Below are 23297 nucleotides of genomic sequence, written 5' to 3' on the forward strand. Positions count from 1 at the left end.
GGTACATAGCATGAGCCTTCCCAAGAGCTTGGACAACAATCGGGGCGGGGACGTCACATGCAATCGGGACGGGGCAATCTCAGCGCCGTAGGATAATAACCACGTTGTAGATTTAATGGAGCCACACTCGGCCCTCCATCAGCCAATGCCTCTGCCGTTTTTTTTTCCTTTCCGAGACCCCACAGGAAAATAGGAAAATATCAAGTTACAGGGAAACAATCGAAACGTGTTTCATCCCTACCCCGTCTCACCAACTGACCTTGATCGATCTCCCAGTTTCTGGAGGCCAAATGCTAGGTGAGTCATCTACTGAGCCCGAAGATATCTCAATAGCTTTCAATAATTGTATGACACGCACGAGGTTCAAAAAAAGAAAGAGATCTAACGCGATGCATATCTGACAGAATTTAAGTTTTTTAAGCTCTAATTGTTTGACACAAAGATTTATAGTTACAACAAGGTTACTAATATTCAAAATAGTCCAAACAGCACAATTTCGGAAGAAACAAGCGTAGCATAAGCGCATTCAAACCAAGATGAGACGGACTGGAAACTTCAGGCAACGCAAGCTGCGTATATGATATTGCTGCGCCTTCGCCCCTTCGCTTTGAAGGCCACGACGTCACATGCAAGATCGGACGTGTTCGTCCATTGCTCCTTCGCTCATAGCCTCGTTGCTTGAAATACGGAGGGGAGGGAGTGCGCTCCTTCCCCTCCGATTTCTTCTGTCCACCATTTAGTCCAGCAATGAACACACTCGTTCGAATTTTTTAAAGCGCAGGTTTTGACACCAATATAATTTTCAGTTGCAATAATCCTCATATTAGCGTCTAAAGATGAGTTTTGGAAAATCAGGTCCTCAGCATAATGGAAATTACTCGGCAAGACAGATATTGACTATTAACCAGGTATGTCCTTCAAATAGGAGAGAGAAATGGAGAGCTGCGTCAAACCAATCTTAGGATTGTTGACTAATGATGATGATGTCCTTCAAAACTACGCGTTTCTCTACGTTTGATAAGCGATTACTATATGCAGTATAAATGCCGCGGAATGCCCACTCGTGGCAGTAAATTTATCGCGCGCTCCGGAGCGAATCACCCCGCACGATCTTTTCCATGTTCACCTCTGGGTTACTGATGTGACGGCACAATGCTTACAATAAATGCAAGCAGGAGCATTTTAAAAATACGTCACTAAGGGAGAAACTCCCTTGCCTGCCGCTGATTTTGACCCAGGGTTTCAGATGACTGACTCACGCTGAAAACCAAGGCCACTCAGTTCCCCTTGGACTTGCGACCGGCGAAGGGGGGAGGGGAAGATAAGAAGTTTGTGTAAGAGGCGCACCCCCCCTTTTGGCTGCAATTTCTGGGAAAAAAGGTGCACCTCTTACACGCGTTTATATGGTAATTGTAAATTATACATAATATAAAACATCTTTAAATTTATACTATCATAATATTATTGTTATACTACCTACATTATAACTCTTATTTTATTGAAATAATTGACATAGGCTGTCTTATTAAATGTATGACCAAACAGGTGAATAAAATTATTATTATCAGTATTAGCATAGTGGTTTGTTCAGTGGCCCAATGTTCGATTTCCTGTTCATTGTAATTTCTTCCCATGGCAATCAATGTGAGCACTCTCTTAGACAAAGTTTCCCACAAGGGTTTCAGTCCAGCCAAGGATACCATTACGCGAGGGCAAGGCATGCCCAAGGAGGCTCACGCCCCCACCCCATGGATTCGACTGACCTGTAAGTGAGGCGTGCAGTTGTTGCGTCTCTGCTGGCAAGGGTAAGTGGAGGAGGCCAGAGGGTGAGTGGGGGAGCCGTCCCTTCCAGCACAGAAACGCGCACACCATTGTTCTGAGGGGCCGTTGCATAGGCCGTGGGTGCAGCAGGTCCTTGCATGGGAGCAGCTGCTGACTCGGCCCACTTGGCACCACCCCCTGCAACACTGCACTGAGGCACTTGCGCCTCTATGTGTTGCTGCTTCACCCTGTGTGGCTCACCGTCACACGAATGTGAACCACTGCGCTTCACCCCATGTGCACCTTGTGCCTCCTGCCGACATTAACAACAACATTGGTACACAATACAATAGAGTGCTGCTGCACACATAAATGGATTTATGGGAGGGCAAGGGGGCATGTACCCCCCCCAATCGCTTAAAATATTGACAAGATTTTTTATTCGGTTATCCTTACATTCATTTTTTTTTAGTATCACGGAATCTCAATCATTTAAGCCTAGAGCCCAAGTCAAGAAGACGGATTTGCTGGTCATTGGTCATTCGCAAGTCAGCGCTCGAAAAAAGGAATCCCCCCAATGGAAAAGGGGATCAATAACCATCGATATTATATACATAAGTTACTATAATATTTCTACATTAATAACTTTCATATTAAAATAAAGAGAATATTTCATAGAGCAACTGTTGTATGTTGTTTATAATCCAAAATAAGAGAAGACCGTTTGCCTGTAAGAGCCTTGAGCCCCTCCCCCCCAGAAATAATCCTGGATTCGCCCTGGGCCTCACATGGCAAAAAATATGCACAGCTATAAATAAAAGGCTGAATATACTTGACCTGTGTTTGAGATGATCAATAGATACCTTAACAGTTTTTAAAATCTTAATCAGATTTCATTGATAAACTTTGCAAACTACCATATAAATGAAATACAGGCGGTCCTCGACTTTCGTACACTCGACTTTCGTACAATTCGCACTTTCGTACGTTCAAAATTGACACCTTTTACTCGACTTTTGTATGCTAAATTCGGACTTTCGGTCGTTGTTCTGCAATTTTTTTAAAATTCCCGCGATGTTTATTGCGCATCCCAACATTCAATTGTTTCAAATGCCAGTATCGGCAGTATATGCGAACAATACGAACGTATATAATGAAGGGAACTGTTGGTAATTGACTCTAATCTAGGTGATTTATTTGGGAGAGAGACTGCCTGCTATAGGCTCCTTTATCAAGAGAAGGAGAAAGCCTTAATTGAAGATATTTTCAAAAGAAGTTGACTAGACATCATCGAATAGCTTTCAATAAAACTAGTAAGACCTTCTTTCTAATTGTGTTTTTTCGTTTGAGTGCCATTCATGTAAACCTTCAGCAACGATATTGCACGAAATATCACCCGAATTCCGTTTGTCTTTTTTGAATAACATGCGGAATATACGCGATCACGAATGTCACCTGCCAAATATCGAATTTTGGTGTAAAAATTAAAAGGTATCCAGAGTGTGGGTTCAACAAATACATTTTGTTATGCTTCTTAATATGTCCTTTTATTTATAGTGGACGTAATAAGTGGAATGTCAACTTAAACGCCAAGAGGAAGTTTCACTCGATAGCCAACGGAGTTCTTGTTTTTTGAACTTTTATTTGCATTTTCTGCGTATTTTCGAAAGAAATTAGATGATTTGAGGAGTTTTATTAACATATTATTAAAATTAAGTCAATTGAAATGAATTCCGTGAAAAAAAAGGTTTTAGTACGTATATTCCGCTCTTTTGGAACGTAACCCCTAATTAGTATGGAAGTCAATGGTTCGACTTTCGTACATTCGACTTTCGTACAAGTTTTCGGGAACGCATTGTGTACGAAAGTCGGGGACCGCCTGTAATGAAAAATTCTTCTTATCAACAAATTTCACAATAACGAATTCACTACTTCTTGAGTCCCTTGAATTTTGTTGCACAGAAATTCTGCTGTTTAATTATTGTTAAAGGACGGCTAATTCATTTGAGAATTAGGGGAAATCCTGAATCACATGATAATTTTTTTCGACACTTACAATGATAGTTCAAGCGATGGGTTTTCAAGGACCAAAAGAGTGATCGCTCGACCCATTGTTTCCTGAATCACACAGTCATTGCCACAGTCTCTTTTCTATCACTTTTACTGTCACTTTCCATGTTTACGACTGTCATTCAATTACCGTATAAGCTTGTGTAAGAGGCGCACACATGTAAGAGGCGCACCCCTATTTTGAGGAAGGAAGCTATAAAGAAAAAAAAATTTACGGTATTCTTTTTATTCTATCGCGCGGTGTTGCAGACATATGCCTGGAATTTCGACAGTTATCGAAATTTCCTCTTTCAGTACTATTTGAAAGAGGACATTTTGATAACTGCGGCGATAATAGCGGCATAAGAGGGAGTAGAAAGAGTTCCGATCCTCTCTTCGCATACGTCATCGCTCTACGTTGCTTGTCCTACTCACGAACAATTTCGTTTAAAAGCTCTCGCAGGAGTATTACAATAGAATTACAGCCGTGGAAAATTTTAAGGCAAAACACGACAGGCACATAGCATGAACCTTCCCAAGAGATAGGACAACAATCGGGGCAATCTCAGCGCCTTAGGAAAATAACCACGTCGTAGATTTAAGGCCCCTTGCACACACACCGATTTTGGACGGCCGTCCACATTCCAATAGTGAACAATGGGAGAGCATTGGAGCTTGCACACATACCGAACACGCGCCGGCACCGGCTAAATGCCGGTTAGCTGCCGGCCATTGTCACTGTGGATCGCCGTCGCCGGCTCAAAAACATAGCAACTTATCGTTTGACCGGTAAAAATCCGGCGTGTGTGCAAGCATCGCTTCGCCGGTAAAATATCGGCCGATATTTTACCGGCCGTCCAAATTCGGTGTGTGTGCAAGGGGCCGTTTTTTTCCTTTCCGGGACTCCATAGGAAAATAGGAAATTATCAAGTTACAGGGGATCAATGGAAACGCGTTTCATCCCTACCCCATCTCACCAACTGACCTTTTTCGGTCTACCAGGTTCAATTCTCCGAGTTTCTGGAGATCAAAAGCTAGGTGAGTCACCTTCTGAGCTCGAAAATACATCTCGATATCTTTCAGCAATTGTATGACACGCACGAGGTTATAAAAAGAATTAGACCAAACGCGACGTATATCTGACAGCATTTAAGTTTTTTGAGCTCTAATTGATTGACACAAAGATTTATAGCTAAAACAAGGCTACTAATATTCAACTTAGTCCTAACAGCACAATTTCGGAAGAAACAAGCGTAGCATAAGCGCATTCAAACAAGACGAGACGGACTGGAAACTTCAGGCAACGCAAACTGCGTATATCACATTGCTGTGCCTTCCCCTCTTCACTTTAAAGGCAACGACGTCACACGCAAGATCGGACGTGTTCTTCCCTTGCTCCTTCGCTCATAGCCTCGTAGCTTGAAATATGGAGGGCGCTCCTTCCCCTCGACCTCTCCTTCAGCGCTAGTCCAACAATGAACACACTCGTTCGAATTTTTTAAACCGCAGGTTTTGACACCAATATAATTTTCAGTTGCAAAAATCCTCATATTAGCGTCTGAAGATAATTTTTGAAAAATCAGGTGCTCAGCGTAATGGAAATTGCTCGGCAAGACAGATGCTGACGAACCAGGTATGTCCTTCAAAACTACGCGTTTCTATACGTTTGATAAGCGATTACTATATGCAGTATAAATGCCGCGGGATATAAATGACTCGTGGCAGTAAATTTAGCGCGCCCTCCGGAGCGAATCACCCCGCGCGATCTTTTCAATGTTCACCTCTGGGGTACCGACGTGACGGCGCGATGCTTACAAGAAATTCAAACAGGAGCATTTTAAAAATACGTCACTAAGGGAGAAACTCCCCTACCTGCCGCTTGATTTTGACCCAGGGTTTCATATGACTGACTCACGCTGTAAACCAAGGCCCCTCAGTTCCCCTTGGACTTGCGACCGGGTAGGGGAGGGGGGGAAGATAAGAAGTTTGTGTAAGAGGCGCACCCCCATTTTCGGCTGCAATGTTTGGGAAAAAAGGTGCGCCTCTTACACGCGCTTATACGGTAAAAGCCAAGTGGGGTGTTACAATAGGGTAGTTTCCTTCATCAAAAAAAACGAAAAGCATTGATTGCGATTCGTTACCCACCATTAGTGTATTCAAAATATACAAATTAATTTGTTTAGAAATAGCGGTTTAGACGAATGGCAATGGTCCATTTTTATCCTCATTTGAAAAGGGCCAGATTGGTGCCCATGCGATGCCACTCCACGTGACGTCACAGGGACCTAGTTTCTATACGAGAAGATAGGAGTTATACATCGTCTGAGGTTACCAATGCATGCATGAGGCACAGAGCTCAGGGAAACATGTCTTAATAATCACTTATTAAAACTGGCTAAGGTCGGAAAGTTTTCTTCATTTGATAAGGTATTAATAATCCTTATTGAAGACAAGCGCTACCAGCCAGCAGGGTACTCAGCTAACCGCTAGCAACCTGTGTCGTATCAGCGCTAAGCCTCGCCTCATGGTCACCTCACAGGGGGGCAGCGGGAACCAGAAATAAGTCTCACGGAGAGATTTCCCGGCATTCATACTTACGCGTCGCGTTTTCGCGCACTTGAAAATTTTCACTTTTCATTTAATCGCAAAAAATAGATATCGTCATTTAAATATCTAAATGCGTGAAATACGTACTCTAGGTGTAATAATCTTTTGATTTAGGCAATAAAAAAATAATAGGAAACCACCCTATTGCTGTTTGCTGCCATACATTGTAATTGGCTGAAGGACGGTGCCAGCGATGGTTTCAGCAGAGAATCAGGACCCAAGGTGAGTCATCTGAGGGTTACAATGCACTGGGGCCGGGACCCAGTAATTCAACTGATACGCCCGCACATCTGGGGAAGGGAGTGGAATAGGAGGGAAAAAGGATGAAGGTGCCGCCACGATAGGAGCCCAACGATGCCTCCAGGATAGGGATAGCGATGGAAAGGAGGGAAAGGGTAAACCTCGCCGCGATGGAAGTGGCCAGGGCCCACTACTAGCGAAACCATAATTTAATGTACCAACGATTTTGGAAGATTTTTCTGTAAATAAGAAAAATCCAAAGTCCAAATCGTTGGATGGTTTCTGCAACAGAATGGAAAAATGGGCGGGATTTCCATCCTTTGAGCCATCATAGGAAATGATTGTTTGAAATGGCCATTTTTTTCCACCATCATTGGAGCGATTGCTGGAGCTGCTCCTCAAAAGGGATGGAAAAAATGATCGTATGATTCAGGCTGAAGCAAACATGATACTTCTAAATTTTACCTGAGTTTTCTCATGAGTGCCCTTACGGCTTACATCTTTCAGCTTCCCCTCACGATCTAATGACCTCTGTTCACGGTGTTTCTGGACCATCATCTTCTCCATATCTTCATTGTGCCTGAAATCAAAAGAACAACAATATAGTTTTTAGACAGATTAACCAACCTGTTTTTCCCTTCCCTTCAGATGATAGCATTTGATACTCCAACTTAAAGAATACCTACATGATGAAGCCACCCCCAAACCCATCCTGTTTGTCAACAAAATATTGAGTGTCATACAGGAGATATTAGAATAAAGAAGAATTTCAAAAGTATACATAGAGTAACTTTCTGTGCCTGGATTCCCTGTTCCAAGGGTGGACCAACAATCCTTCCTTAGTCCTGATTGTGCATTGCAGAACCTACTATTTGTACTTACACTCTCTGACATCAACTCTCCTAATCTGGGGGCCTATTACGGAACTCAGGGCATTACACACAGAACCTAGTTTTTAGCCCATGTGGAAAACACCGCCTTGGGTGATTATGGAACTCAGGGTCATTACGCAAAGTGGAAGGAAAGTCAAAATGACATCACTCTGACCTCAGAAGGACCCACAAAAAATCATGACCCTGAAGGTGACTTTTTGTGGATCATTCTTACGTCAAAGTGATGTCATTTTAATTTAAAATTCATTTATACAAGTTTTCACCGAAAGTGAGAACCTACGAAAAATTTAATCGGTTCAAATATTGTCAACACTGCACACTCCCACAGCGCTTCAACCTGAAGGTTGGTAAGGTGAGGGTATAGCTCACCCCAGACACCTCACACAACCAGGCTCGCGAATATCAGACACTAAGGGAAGGGGGCTAGTTCCTTACCCTGGGCTAGCTCTACAGATGATCATTAATTTCGGGGAGTCGAAAGCTTCACCCCAGATTTGAATCTGGGACCCTTCGGCCAGTAGGCAGTGGCTACATCCATTGGGCCACTCAGTGGCATAGCCAGATTTTAGGTATAAATTTAGGCAGCGCTCCTTCAAATTCCCCCTCTTGCCCCCACCCCCACTGACATCCCAAGACGTCACTGCGCCACTAGTCTTGAGCAATATATTGTGAAATATCATGATATTTAATTATATCAGGAATATGAACTTGAGTTTTGAACATTATTGATAAATGGCTGGTATCGGGACCGATAAAATATTGCAACTGAAACAATATCACGATATATCATCCAATAATAATATTGGGAACGTTAAAAATAGCCTACCTATGGAATATTGCAACATATCATAAGGTAGAAAATAGCCTTTCGATAAAATATAACAATATATTATCTGATAAAAAATATCGGTCCTGATAAAAATCGCCTTCTAATAAAATACTACGCTACATCATCGAATAAAAAATAGCCACTGCTAAAATATCACACTATATCATCCAATAAATATTGCTGCTCAGACAAAATATCATGATTCATTGTCCTATAAAAATTGCTGCCCCGATAAACATTGTGATTTATCACTCAATAAAAAAATCACATCATCATGCCCGATAAATTATAATGTTTTGTCGTCGGAAAATTATGTTTGTAAAAGGCAGCTACAGAGTTGCCCTTTGTTTGAGGTAGACCATAGATAAGTGCATTTAAAAACTTACTAATATTACATTTACTATAATCATTTACCACTAAGATATTAAGTAACAAATGATGGAAGTTTTGGGAAGAATAAGAAAGGAGGTGATTTTTATATTGGATGATACATCGTTATATTCAATAGGAGGTATTTTTTCATTGAATTGTATATCCTCATCCAAGTTGACCTTGAGGCCGTAGAGCTCACCTTTTTATTTATTGTATATCGTAATATTTTATCTGAAGTATTTTTTTTCATATGATTCATCACAATATTTTATCAAGCTTGAGATTTTATATGAAATGATACATGGTGGTATTTTATCAGAGGACGATTTTTTTTTGTCTCAATATTTTTTCCATTTTCTGCTGGGATTCAATGATGTTATATTATACTTGTTCCTTGAAATGGTCTATTGTTCAGTATTACAGAAAGAAAAGGCCCCAGGAATGAACCAATTGTGCCATTGGATTTCAAAGGAGCATTTCAAAGGAAATACATGACATGCTCAAAACGTTTTGGCTTTGTATGTTGCCTTTTCTAGCACTTCAACTGACTTTAATGTGCCACAGTTTTTTTTAACAAATCCTCATCACTAATTGCTGCATTTGCATAAGAAATAAACCTTCTCCTTGCTTTCAATAATATTTTAATCTCAATCTTGCTTCAGTGAGAGCTTGAATGGGCTTGAACGTGCATCACTATGGGAATAATATTCAATAAAACAACTGATAAAATAGAGCATACTCCCTTTAACCGGGCTAATGATGGGGAGAGGCGGCACGAATAATCAGAAAATATGAATAATCTAAGCTTTCACTTGAATATAATTTAATTTTCATTATTCATATGAGCCAAACGATCAAATATCATTTATGCACATCGTCTATTATTTTAGATTGCTTTCTGGAATAATTAAGAGCTTTCCTTTCCCAACCGCGATCTTTTTATTTGCAAAAATGTGATTGTACTCTCATTCCTAATTCCTATATTCGTCTGTCATACCTGGTTTACGAAAATGCCTGTGTGACATCGGAAACTACATTGTGAGGCACCATGCCACATAGTCATATCTCGCACAAGTTGTCCAGGGTGCAACTGCTGTGGGATGCGGATCCATGATTGCACACCACAATGCTTGGAAAACAGAAACACGAAACTCCCATGAAGGTAATGGGCGTGCAATCACACCATCGTGCAGCAGCAGTTATAGGAAACCAGAACTTATGGAAAATTGTCTACACAGGCGAGTGCCCGGCTATGACTCATGCTATCCAAGATTTGGTAAAAACTTTAATAGTATTGAAATTTACAAAGTGCTGTACACAGCTTTAGTCAGATCAAACTGTGAGTACTGCTCTGCAGTATGGTCTCTTACTATGTCTCTCACATTAATATCTTAGAGTCCATACAAAGGAAGTTTGTTCGAATGGTTTCCATAAAGTTTCGTTTATTCGATAAGGACTACAGCTATTCTGCTATCTTGCCTTTGTGTAATCTTCATCCATGTTTAAGCGGAGACAGTGCTCTAATGATATCTTCCTATATAAGCTGTTAAATAACCTAGTTGATTCCCCTGTCCTACTAAGAGAAATATTCGTGAAAGTTCCTTCTTACTCCACTAGATGTGACACTCTTTTTGACAATAGCCATCACTCACGCAACTACACCTACTTTTCCCTGTTACAGCAAATAATGCGTGACAGCAATTTATGTCTCAAAAAGGACCTATTTTTTGATTCTTTACCTTCTAAAATGATGTACCTGAAAGGAATACCAGATAAGATGTTAACTAATACTTAATTAACTTGTGAAGAGTTCTCAGGATCGCCACTGGGTCAGGAACTCCATAGCTGTCGATGTTTCGATGTCCGACTCGGTCATCGTCCTCAGGGCTGTGAGTGATGAAAAGCTTTCAGCCTCTCAAAAGCAACTCACAGCCCTGAGGACGATGACCAAGTCGGACATCGAAACGTCAGCAGCTATGGAGTTCCTGACCTGGTGGCAATCTCGAGAACTCTTCACTAAGTCCATTCGCTAGGAAAGCACGAAATCTTTCTTCACTTAATTAACTATTACAATATGTATATTATTATCTCAGTTATGATATTTTATGGCATTTTTATAAAGAATTTTTTGCTTTGTAATTGGGCCTTGGCCCGTTAATTACCTAATAAAATATGAAATATGAAATCTCTACTTTAACTTCCCTTGCTGACTCTACAATTCCCTTTCTCTCCAGTTCGACCTTGACTCATCACGGTGTAAGCGTTCCCAAGTACGACAAAATCTCCAGTTCCCTTGGGCCATATTCAACCGCATGCGAGGCCATGGCAATAAATGCGAGTTCGCAAAATGAAATATGCAATTAAAGATCATAAATAACATTTTCTTAAATTAAGATTGATTAAACAATGAAGAATCTTGAAAAGAAATCAGGATTTTTCCCGTGGCTGATCGTTGTCAGCACTGCTAGGGCATATGTCCAAGTAGACTTGAAATCCTCATCAGCAAGAACATAAAATAATTCCATTTTAAGAAGGGAATTCTAATAGAAATAAGTCTGGAGTAGCCTTGCATTAAAATGCATATAACCTATTGCTTTTGCATCATTTTTATTGTTTTTATGAAGATCAAGGATAGCATCGAAAAACTGTAAAACCCATGCACGGAAAAGCTGCAACACAGTTAAACCGCAGCCGGATAATCGGGAGTCTACTGAATTGGTCTTCAATTAAAATCAACAATTGAGCATTGTTTCTCTAAAATCGGCCATTTCTCGGGTTATTTAGCTTTAGTTTTACAAACAAGACAAGAGATTGTAGATGTCCAAGAGAGGAAAAGCAAAAGAAAATTTGCTTTATAATTCTCCAGAAAATGAGATAATTGACCTGGCTAATATGCCAAATTTTCTTCCGGATAACGAGTAGGACTTAAAAAGCACCATCTCACTTCAAATCATTAGTGAGAAACTTGTCTGTTATCCTCTACATAATCAATCAACTTCACCATTTCTATTTTCCCTTCTTCTGTTATATGTATGCAGTTTCAATGCTCAATATGTAAGCTTGTGTTCACAGATGTCCCAACGAAAGTAAATTCCATTCTAGGTAAGACGTGGGCAAAGCATACTTCGGAGAATATGGAGAAGAATCTGAAGATGGATCTTTTGTATGTTGTCATAATGTGATGTATATGATTATTTCTGCGGTAGAAGGGACAAATAGCTTTTGAAATTCCCAGTTGTATGAGAGCATTACAAGGGTGAAATGAGAAAGACAAGTAGCTCCTGAACTGGCTGCTTTCAGATGCCTATGAACTATGAGTGTATTTTTTTCCGCCACAGTACTTGCCACCCTTACGAGGCTAAAAAAAAAACAAAGCACTCGGTTTTGATGGCTTAGTGCCATAATTCTATTTGGCATTCCAGGCCACACTAAAGGAACCTTTTATGAAAATGGAGAGTGAAAGTTTTTAAAAATGTAGGGTAAATATGTCTGATATGGTTAAGTGACTACGCTGTCACCACCTGTTTCCAAGGGGGAAGAAAGAAGTCCTTTTGTGTTCTATTGACTACTTTTTACCAGATAGAGTGGAACCTCAATCTATCGTTTTTCAGGGGGATGGATGAAAAAAACAATGAATACGGGAATACAATCAATGTGTGAATGTTTGGCTGGGTTGGCTATGTCCCATGAAACGCAGGATTTTTAAGAGTAATTATGATTATCATTAAAGGAGTCAAACCAGATTTTAGCTGATTACAGGAATATTAGTAATTTATCGAAACACTTAAGTTATATTTTTGATTTGACTAATACAGTAAAATTCACTGATTTGTGAATGAAAAACTTTGCTGTTTCTACAATTTGGAACTTTATTTTCCTGACTAGTTTCGATACACTGTATCATATTCATAGGACTAGCAGTACAAGTAGCGTTGCTGTGGGTTATATACCAAAAAGGGGGGCCAAAGAGTGGAAGGGGTGGGGAGGGGAAAGGGGTGGAGAGGAGATGTCTGTAGAGCGCTACATTGTTGCACTTCGCGTAGGAGGCAACATTGTAGTGCTCTACAGACATCTCCTCTCCACCCCTTTCTCCTCCCCACCCCTTCCACTCTTTGCCCCCCCTTTTTGGTATATAACCCACAGCAACGCTACTTGTACTGCTAGTCCTATGAATATGATACAGTGTATCGAAACTAGTCAGGAAAATAAAGTTCCAAATTGTAGAAACAGCAAAGTTTTTCATTCACAAATCAGTAAGATGGATTTCTACAACGTGAAGGCCTCTACTATTCAGTGCATCAGTAAAATTCAGTTATAACGCGGGTCTAGGGGGACATAGTTTACACCCGCGTTATCGGACAACCGCGTTATAACGGGAAATACGTGGGAAGCAATAAAAAAACCCTTAAAGGTAATTTTTATAGCCAATTTATTTGCGTAATACATTATTAAAATATTTATTTTATGATTTAGACGCTCTACTTTAACGGGAGTTACTAAAATACTCGGATATTTTCTTTTGCCGCGATAGTTGATGGCTTTTCTTTGTCACGTAATTTTTTATGCTTTGCAAGTGCAACAGATGAATACTATCGCTATCACTTTGTCCCTCCAACCAATTCATCAATTCATTAATATTATGTAATAAATGGCCAATTTTTGGCATCTCGACCTCACATTCGTCTTCTTCATTCTCGCTCTCATCTTCCGATGATGCAGCTGTTTTTGCGCGGCTCTGGACTGCAGCCACAATTTCTTCGTCACTCTTATAAGCAGATACAGGAGTTTCCTCGTCTTCGCGAACCCAGGCCTCGAGATCACTCACAAATAGTTTATTAGAAAGAACATCTGAAGCTTCACGTGCGTCCTCTTCCGTGAAACCCAAAAACTCGTCTTCGTCTTCCATGCTATCGCCCGCTGTATACTCGCACTTTGACCAGCAATTTAGGATTGTAGCTGAAGTTATTTTCTTCCATGCCAATCCAATATTATAAGCCATATTCTTCAGGGTGACTGTTTTCAGATATTCTTGTACCTGCACTTCTGAATTTATGACACTAGTGAGCAATTCCCGCCGATAATGGGCTTTAAATGCTCTAATTATCCCTTGATCCATGGGCTGAATAAGAGCTGTCGTATTTTTTGGTAAAAACGAAGCCACTATTTTGCCATCCCTCGATATCAAGAGCTCAGAAGACGGATGGGCCGGACAGTTATCTAACAGAAGTAGAGCCTTCTCTTCTAACTTTTTTGATCTTAAGCGGCTCTTAACCGATGAAACAAAATCTTCATTGAACCAAGATAAAAAAATGTCTCGAGTCATCCAGGCATTCTGACTGTTTTTGTAATTTATGGGTAGTGCTGTCATATTAACGTGCTTGAAGCACCGAGGACTTCGATTTTTACCAATACACAGAGGTTTTAACTTGTGACTTCCTGATTTGTTCGGGCACAGTAATAAAGTCACTCTTTCTTTGCTCATTTTTATTCCGGATTAATTTGCCGACTTCTTAATATCAAATGATTTTGTTGGAAGCAATCTGTAGTAGAGAGCGGTTTCATCGCAGTTATACAATTGCTCTTCAGTGTACTCACCCTCATCAATCATCTTGCGTTAAGTCCCACAGAATTCTCTAGCTGCTTCACTGTCACTGGAACGAGATTCTCCTTGCATGTTAACTTGCGCTACCCCGTGGCGAATTTTCCACCTTGATAGCCAGCCAGCAGAAGCAACAAAATCATGAGCACCACCTATTTGTTTATTTAATTTAATTGCCTGTGCTTGTAAAAGTGGACCGGATAATGGAACACCTTCACTGCGCTTCTGAACAAACCACGTGAACAAACATTCATCCACATCACCAGCAGCACTCAATCTGGCCTTTTTTCTATCAAGTCCTATTTCGTCATCCACTTGATCAACGAATGATCGTAATTTAACTTCTTCTTTCATCCAACCACGAATAGTTCCTTCAGGAACACCAAACTCCCTGAATAAACTTGATTTTGAATCACCGCGTTTCACTCTGTCGATTATGCCCAACTTTTCTTTTATTGTGTAAGTTTTCCTTTTGGCAGACATCGTTTTAACCCTAAAATCAATGAAAATTTTCGTAAAAAAGTAATTTTCATATTCATATTAAGACAAAGGTAAAACAGCCCATTCATTATTAAATGCTCGAAGCCTGTGAGCATTGAGTACCTACCTTGGTTTGAGCACCGCGGTGCGAACGTACGAATGAGAATTATCTCAATCTCCAAGAATCTCGAAAATTATTATAGCCGTGCAACACACTTTTCAGCTCGAGTTCGCAAGACACAATGACCGATCAGGCATTACCGAGTGTTTGTTATGGCTATGAAACAATGTATGGAATACGTCGCCAACCGCGTTAATACAGTCGCTTGAAGTTGCGACGCGTCGGTAGTCACGCCGAGATAAAATGGGGAACTTGCATGATTTTTTTTTATTTCACAGGCGGACAGAAAATTATTTTCTGAATACAACAAAGAAAACCGCATGTAAATCTGAGTTTTCCTTCGCGAGATATTTAATGATAAATATAACGAATTTTAAAGCGCGGGAAAAACTCCCTCACCCCCCAAGCCACTGCCGACGAAGCCTCGATGACGTCAAAGGTGCCTAAACATCACGCGAAGCTATTGTTGTGATTGTTTGTAATAGTTGCCAGCAGTTGTGAGAGCTTCGTTTGTTAGACGTGTTGATTATTTTATATTTAAAGATAAATATCCGACGATAGAGCCTTGGAAGCCCTCATATTTTGCATTATTTATAATATTAATGTCTGAGTAAGGGCATAAAATATAAAACTGGAGCAGTTAAACCAAAAATTTTATAATACCTAAATAACATCGTTGTAGGAGTCTGAGCCACGGCCATTGGAAGGGGGATACGTTAATTGTAAGTTGATGTTATCGACGGCATATCATTCATTTAAGTATGTAATTAGAACGATTTTGATGTTTACTAATGTCCGCTTAGCTTTTATATACCATAACTTCATCCGTTTATTCGTAGGAACCGGAGAATTCGTCGTTTAGGACTGTCTGTGCTTGTATTATGGGGTGAATTCCAATCAATGCAACTTTTGCTCGCTGATTGGAGACATCTAGGAACTTTTTTGTGACAAAATAGTGTTATTTTCAACGTGACATCTCCCGTTAAGCTACTACTAATAATCAGTGCCAGTGGTTGTAATGCACAAAGTTTGACAAGGTTGAAAAATATCGGCCAAGAGTTATCAGTGTTCCATCGTGATTGAATTGTAAAAAGTGCTATTACGCTATCGATAAATGTCTAACAGTAGTGTAAAAATTGTCAGTGGCGTGCTAATCTCCGTTGTTCACCGTAGATATGACATTTCACGATCACGCTATTGAAATAAAAACTGTGTGTTAAGTTTGTTATTCCATTATTTCAACGAATAGTAGTGAGAAATGTCACTTGTGTGGGCTAATTTAAGGGTTTAAATCAGTGAATAAATAGCTGTATTCATCATAACGAGTTCTGTTATTGTAAGTTGTACGTGACGAATATAAGAATGTGATAGTGAGATCCAGTTTTTGATAAGAGTATTTGCCTATTTCCCACTATATTTTTATGGTATATGCTAGTATATTGTTTATGGATTTACCTATATTATTGAAATAGGTTATAGCTTGTGTGTGTGTTGGCAGCGGAACCGAATCGCGATCTCACATGTGAATTGTGTGCAGACTGTTTTGCTGTGAATTCGTACCGTAGGACGGATAGGACTACCTTCTCCGTTAATTCGGTGTTGCCAAATTCAACAGCACAGCTTACGATCGTTATCCTCCAGTATTAAAAGTTTCTTTTACAACTCGATTTGCCGCCGACGTATAGCAATAATTTGTCTTAACAAATTCCATGAGGGTCGTGGCATCAATTTTTGGTGTCCTAACACCCCATGCCACACGCCTTTTAGGCGGCTTGCGGGGTATTATGTAGATGTAGATGAATTTCAGGTGTACTCTTCGAACGAGTGGCAACGTTATCATCCATTTTTCTGATCACTAAAACATACGAAGTGAAACGCTTGTACTTCATCATCCCGATGCCGCATTATTAATATCCCAAGTAATAATCTAGGCACAATAGCAATAGGAAAACTTGCCCAAAAAAAAACAGAACAAAATAAAGTGACGATGAGCGGCTAAATACTCCCTCAAAGCAAATTTTACACCATGCGCTCAGCGTATTTCCCTACTCCCTACGGTTGTTTAGGCACCTATGACGTCACGCCTGGCCTCGGCAACGTTCGGGTGTCTTCGCGCAGTGGTCGGCTCAGAGAAATTTTTCTCGATTTTAAATGCATTTTTTAAATTTCTTTTGATGTTGAATGGAGAAACTGAAGGTATTTTTGCGAGCTAATGTATCCATTTGACTTATTCAAAATAGTTTTTAGAGCAATCTACGACCCATGCAAGTTCCTCATTCGCCACAAAGTTACCTACCTCAAAAAAAAGGTCAATGTAATCATCTCGAGGGACATGGTGAGACCCGCGGTATATCCGAAACCACGGTAAAGTGAGGCGCGTAATAACCGGAATTTACTGTATCTCCTTCAAACATCCAAAAGAAACACGCCACCTCGGTAAAAAATGTTTGCACTCCACTCGACATTTGCACTGCCATTATGGATTTCTATCTGATGTAAAAATTCTTATCCATCAAATGCCATTTCAAGGACACGTATTAACAAGAGCAATGTGCATATTATGCCTAAAACAACCGCTTTCGCTGGCGCAGTGATTGGTTGTGAGATGGATCATAAAGGCCAAAAATATGTAGTCTATTATTTAAAATGTTCCTTTCTAATAAATATATTTTTGATATAATTGAGGCATTGTGTAAAGTGTGAACAATTTTGCATTAATTGTCAGCGGCACGTCCAACTTATCCTCGGCTTCATCCCACTTCTTGTTTTCACCAGGTAGCTCACTCTACCCCTACCCTTGCCCTCATGGGCTAGAGGACAACCCAAGGCATTCTGCAATATTCACGCACTTCTAGCCTGGATTTTCTTCATCTTCAATTATTTTCAGTCCTTCTTTTAAAGTTCTCACTTGTTTCTTTGGAAGGGCCATGGTCCAAAGATGAATAAAAATAATCGCGATGAAGCTAAAGCTATCGCTAAAAGATCGCGATGGCATTTTGAGACAGGTCATTTTGGGCTGCAGCAGAAGTGGTGCCGATCTATTGGTTACAATACTTTTGACTCTGATGGTGCATCTTCTACAGTTATTTAAACACAAATGCAGGGGGAAAATGAAGAAAAAAGGTCATGATGACATGCATTTTGGGAGGAACTGACCTGCTGAGAAGTGCCTCCGTGAGGTGTGGCCCCTTGTACACTCCCCCTCCCTTATCCTTTCGTACCCTCTCCTCGCCTTTGGCCTCCTGCTGCCCTGCTGCCGTTGGCGCTCCTACTGTTGTCCCTGCCTGCTGGGGAGGAGGAGGCCCCTTGCTGTTGGCAGCTGTCGCCCGTGCCTTAGGTCCCCCAGGGTCGTCAACTGCCCCCTCTCTTGCCTCCCCACTACCTCCACTCTCACTCTCGTTCGCTTGAGATGAGTACTTCCTGTTTGGAGGCAACAATGCCACGAATCAAAAACAACTCTCTCAGCGCACAGGGAACAATCATATGGTCCAACTCTACAGCACTTACAGCAGTTAATAGGCTTTGGTATTCACACACACGTTTTTCATTGACCATTGCAACATATTTTTATGACATTAAATGTTTACGGGGTAACAATTTAACACCAATACTTCTTGTATTATGAAATGTCAAACCAGGTAAAGCTTGTGTTGATTTTCTGGCAACAACAGGAGAATTATCTTCATGGAATGAATATACCTGATAATGGAAATATTTTCACTCATAGAAGTCAACGTCTTTGCTTGCATGAAATAATTGGAATAAATATTGGAAAGTATTGTGAATGGGTTGGAGTGTATAAAGATGGCATGCATTTTTTACACAGATCTAATTCATTTGTACAAAAAAAAAACAAAATAGATGACAGATTAATATCAAAAGGAAACTAGTGAACTTATCTGATGGCTTCATAATAACATTAAACAACCTCTGGTGTCCAACAGCATTTCTCATCTAAGAGCTGGTTCATTTTCACCAGTTGAAGGGAAATACTTTATGCACATGTAATTACGCAACGTAAGAGTAAACACTTGATTCCTGATAACATGGCCACTTCAAAAAATGTCAGAGACATGGGCTGAGGGCCACGGAGTGGGTTTGTGGTTTTGTGAAATCTGCGGCATAGTTACTTTTGGCATCGTTATTATCCTGTCGTTCAATCTCTTAGGAAGATTCATACTGTCCTGCACCCGTCGTATTTTGCATAAAAATTTTCCACAAATGAAATTCTGTCGCATAAACCTGCTAAAAAGTAACTTATAAATCAAATGGTTCATTAGAAGAAAGCATAACAGTGTATCAACATATGTGAGGAGAGGATCAAAGCTCACTCTAGCCCCTCTTATGGAACACTGCATTTACTGTAGCATTAATTTAAAATTTCGGATTGTGGCATTTTTTAGTGTCCCCCCCCCAGAAATTCCTCCGAATTCCTACGAACTTCCTCCGAACTTATCCGCAGAACTTCTCCCGCTAACATTTTTCACGCAAGGGATTTTTGCTCAAAGGCCCTTCGACTCAAAGTCTCGGAAACTCTTGTCTCCGGAAAATCCTGTCTCCGGAAAATCCTGCCTCCGGAAACCCTGCATCCGGAAACCCAGCACCCGGAACTCAGCCCCAAACCCAGCCATACCTAGAGAGCAAGACTTATATAGGACTACTGCGGAGGAATACCTACTCCTTGGCAATCAAGGGGAAATGGGTGCTGAGGCACAAGTATGCAGTTTGGAGTGAGAAGTATTACCATAGTCCTATCACAACTCTCTCTCCCTCCAACACCTCACCCCACTATGTCTCTCCCCTCCATGAATTCCAATGAATCTCCAAGTGATGTCTCCAACCCAGAAGATTGAGGGGAAATTTCCGGCCTGCACGCTGTTCCCCCCTCCTACCCCGGCCGGGATGATGCTTGGCGGAGCTGAGAGTCAACAGGGGCGATTTTTGGGGCAGATTCGCAGCTGATTGAACACCGCCCTTTCTACCCCTCCACTCCTTGGAAAAATCCCTCCCCTCCACCCTGTCTCGTCGTGGAGTACCCAAGCCCTCTTTTGCTCGGGCGCTCGTGGTAGACGGATGCCGTGACTGACATGATCTGCTCTGGCACCCACATAAAGTTTTTAAACCCATGAGGAAAAGAATATAGATGAAAGGCCTCTTGCAGCAATATGAAAATAGAAATAGGCAAAGCCTTCACTATAATACAGTGAGGACAAATACGACTAAGTTAGGTCCAAGAGAAAGGGGACTACAAACCTAAAAAAACTTCCGCTCCATTTGAAAAATCCATGTGAGTCATTGGTGTCTTTTAAAAAGAATTTGAAAGTATTCCTGCTCGCAAAGAATTACTATTCTGTATCTGAATATCTGACTGACTCTACAACCTAGTGCTTCTTTTTTATTTTTGAAAATATATCATACGTGACTTTAATACATACTTTGCACGTAACATTTCATCTTAATGCTTGTGAACTACTGATATTTTTGAATCTCCTCCCCTTTTTTTACGTGTTTTATTTCTCTTTTGTAGATCTTTGGACAAATAAATTATTATTATTGTATAATTATTATGATAAAAATGTGATCTCTTGAAATCAGTAAATGCAGAGGGTGAATTTATTACATGGTAAGAGGACCTTTTTCAATGAGTAATGGCTTTGACTTGATTGTAAAAGATATTCAAAATAAAAAAAAATGATGAATAAGAGAGACTGAAATAATAGGACTACCTAAGGTCTTCAGTAAATCACCAAATTGCACAATGAAGGAGGTCCTGTTGTCTATGAGCAACACAAGAAGTCCCTGCTAATATGCAACACACAATGCACTTATCTCCTCTTCAAGGAGATCTGTGCACAACCAAAGATTGCTCAAATGAAGGAAACTCACCTCTCCCCACCAGAAGCAGAGCTGGAATCAATGGCATTGGGGAAGAAGCTCTTGCCCTCCTCATCTGTGCTCACTGGAGACTGATTGTTGCCCACACTGCCTTCCATTTTCATATCAGCAGATCCATCAGAAATAGTTGTCTTGGGCTTGCTCTCAAAAAATCTGTAAGATAAAAGCCATTTCTCAGCAGAGTATTACAGCAGAATCTAGGTTTAATAAAATCAAGGGACCTATAAAGTAGTGATTTGGTTTAAGTACAACTTAATTTTTTTTCTCACAATTTTCCATGATCTATATAATTTAAGCTTCAATGAATCCGACATGATTATTTAAAATTGAAAGCCTCCTCCTCTGAGAGTTGTAAAAAATGATTCAAATTTGGAAAGATATCAGCTATAATTAATGAATAGATTCTTACTAAGCTCATAGAGGTTTATTATGTCTTTATCAATAAAAATGTGAAAAAATGTTATATCTGTGAAAGAAACTTATCTAATGGTTGTTGTAGTGTACTCTTAGGGTGGTGCCCCTTTCACAGTCAGTGAGTTGGTACCACTGAATGATTCTTATTTCCGGTTGGCCCCGTAAATGTTGTTGGTAAAGTGCTCATATTGTAATAGAGTCTGTTAGAAATAAAATCTTATAAGTATCTGCTAATTTTGTGTTTTTTCAAAAATTATAACCACTACCTGTTTGCAGTGAGTGTCAACATTAAACATGGCACAGTCCTGTGGACTATAAGATACCGTCAGAGATCGCGCAAGAATTTGCATAGAAATAATTTAAGAAATGGATGCGAGCTTCTTTGTGAAATGGCTGAATACGTGAAATTACCTTCAAGTGTGGACTTTGAAAGTGTTCATGCCCACGCAGACTGGGCCAATTTTGTTCGTGAATTTGATAAGTTTCTAGCAGCCACCCAGCAGGACGGAGAGACTGTTAAAGTGAAAATTGTCCTCTTCCTCAACATGTTGGGTGGTAGTGGCATAGCACTCTTCGCGACTTTTCCACTGTCAGAGATGGAAAAAGGCAAATATTCAAGTGTGCTCAAAGCCTTTGAGTCTTATGCGCCCAAAATCAACGAAAAATTTGAGCATTTTGTATTAAACCAGAGGGTGCAGGAAGAAGGCGAAAGTTTCAAGCATTTCTTTGCTGATTGTCGGTGCCTCATAAAAAATTGCGGATTTTCAAGATCGGAGCCACAAGAGGACCCTGTACTGCACAACATCGTCCATGGAATACGAGATAAGTATGTACAGGAGGCCCTGCTCACGCTGGAGGACCTGACTTTGGAAAAAGCGGCAGCCCACTGCAGATCGGTGGAACAGAGCCGGAGACAAGCGAAGCAGATGAGAGAAACAACAGTCGAGCTTGAAAGAAGAGACCTCCACATTCCATTCAAAATTCCATACAAAAGAACAAGGTCAACCACTGCCAAATCCGGGGTAATGTGAGCTAATGAAAGAGTGAGTGAAGGCAGTAAAATATTCAACTGCAATCGGTGCCAAAAAAGCCATGGCCCCCGAGAGTGCCCTGCATACAGAAAAAAGTGTACAAAATGAGGATTAATGAACCATTTCGCAGTGTTGTGCAGGGTGCGAAATGTTCATGAAAAGGTGAGCAAAGGGCTACCTGCGAAAAGTGCCATGTGCTCTCTTTGACCCGCCAAATGTACGATGAGCCACACGTGGAAAATGTTTGTGAAAGGAGTCGTGTGCGCATGGAGTCCGATTTCCGCCGCTCACAACATCAACACATTTTGAACTGACTCACTCGCACAGTGCCCATCACTAGAGCAGACAGTACCATGACTTAGGCCAGATATCAGTATATTCCATTTGATGCCATTCTTTGCACCATTTACCAATGGATAGGAAACTGACTCAAGTCTGACCTCATTCGCAACTATGAAATTTTGTAATAACAAAGCTTCCCTATGCTTTTACAGGTGTGTCAGGACCAGACTAAGCTTTTCACAATTACGTAATTTGATGATCGTTAATCCAGATGTATGAACTAAGGAATATCTATGTCTATTGGAAGATTGTCAAGAAATTTTCCAAGGTTATGTTTTCCGTCGCCCCAGTGAAATAACACTTAAATGAGCCATTAAAAATCCTCGCGTACCAAAATTTTGGCTTCCAAAGTCATTCAAAAAAGATTATCGTATTTGCAGCATAGATGTAAGTTGATGGTGATTCAACACGATGGTAAAAGCAGGATATGTGTTCTCATTCCGTGGGCTAATCCCTAATCTGTGGGACAAATTGAGCCAGGGGAAAGTTGCCTACGCGGCGTGCAGATCAATACAGACCCAACTTGTATCTCAGTGGGTTTAAATGAAACAAAGTTGGAACTTGAATAGGAATTTGCTTAACCCTGCCAGGTGGTGAACGTGTATTTTTTAAAAGAACGAGAGTTAGTGTGAATGCTCTCAGAGAATAACTCGCGTCGTCAGTC

At 40.5% G+C, this 23297-nt stretch overlaps 1 protein-coding gene across 1 annotated transcript in view; it reads right to left on the reverse strand.

Annotated features, from left to right (window-relative positions):
* The window catches only part of LOC124164402 (period circadian protein), a 247849-nt gene that overhangs the window by 22721 nt on the left and 201831 nt on the right, over window positions 1-23297 (reverse strand). Inside the window, exons 14-17 of the mRNA XM_046541726.1 lie at window positions 20838-20999; window positions 18108-18371; window positions 7123-7237; window positions 1764-2074 (exon numbers count right to left, since the gene is read on the reverse strand). Coding sequence (XP_046397682.1) covers window positions 1764-2074; window positions 7123-7237; window positions 18108-18371; window positions 20838-20999 — 852 coding nt within the window. The remainder of the gene's footprint in view (window positions 1-1763; window positions 2075-7122; window positions 7238-18107; window positions 18372-20837; window positions 21000-23297) is intronic.

Source organism: Ischnura elegans, chromosome 8 (assembly GCF_921293095.1).
Source record: "Ischnura elegans chromosome 8, ioIscEleg1.1, whole genome shotgun sequence".
Taxonomy (NCBI): Eukaryota; Metazoa; Arthropoda; class Insecta; order Odonata; family Coenagrionidae; genus Ischnura; species Ischnura elegans.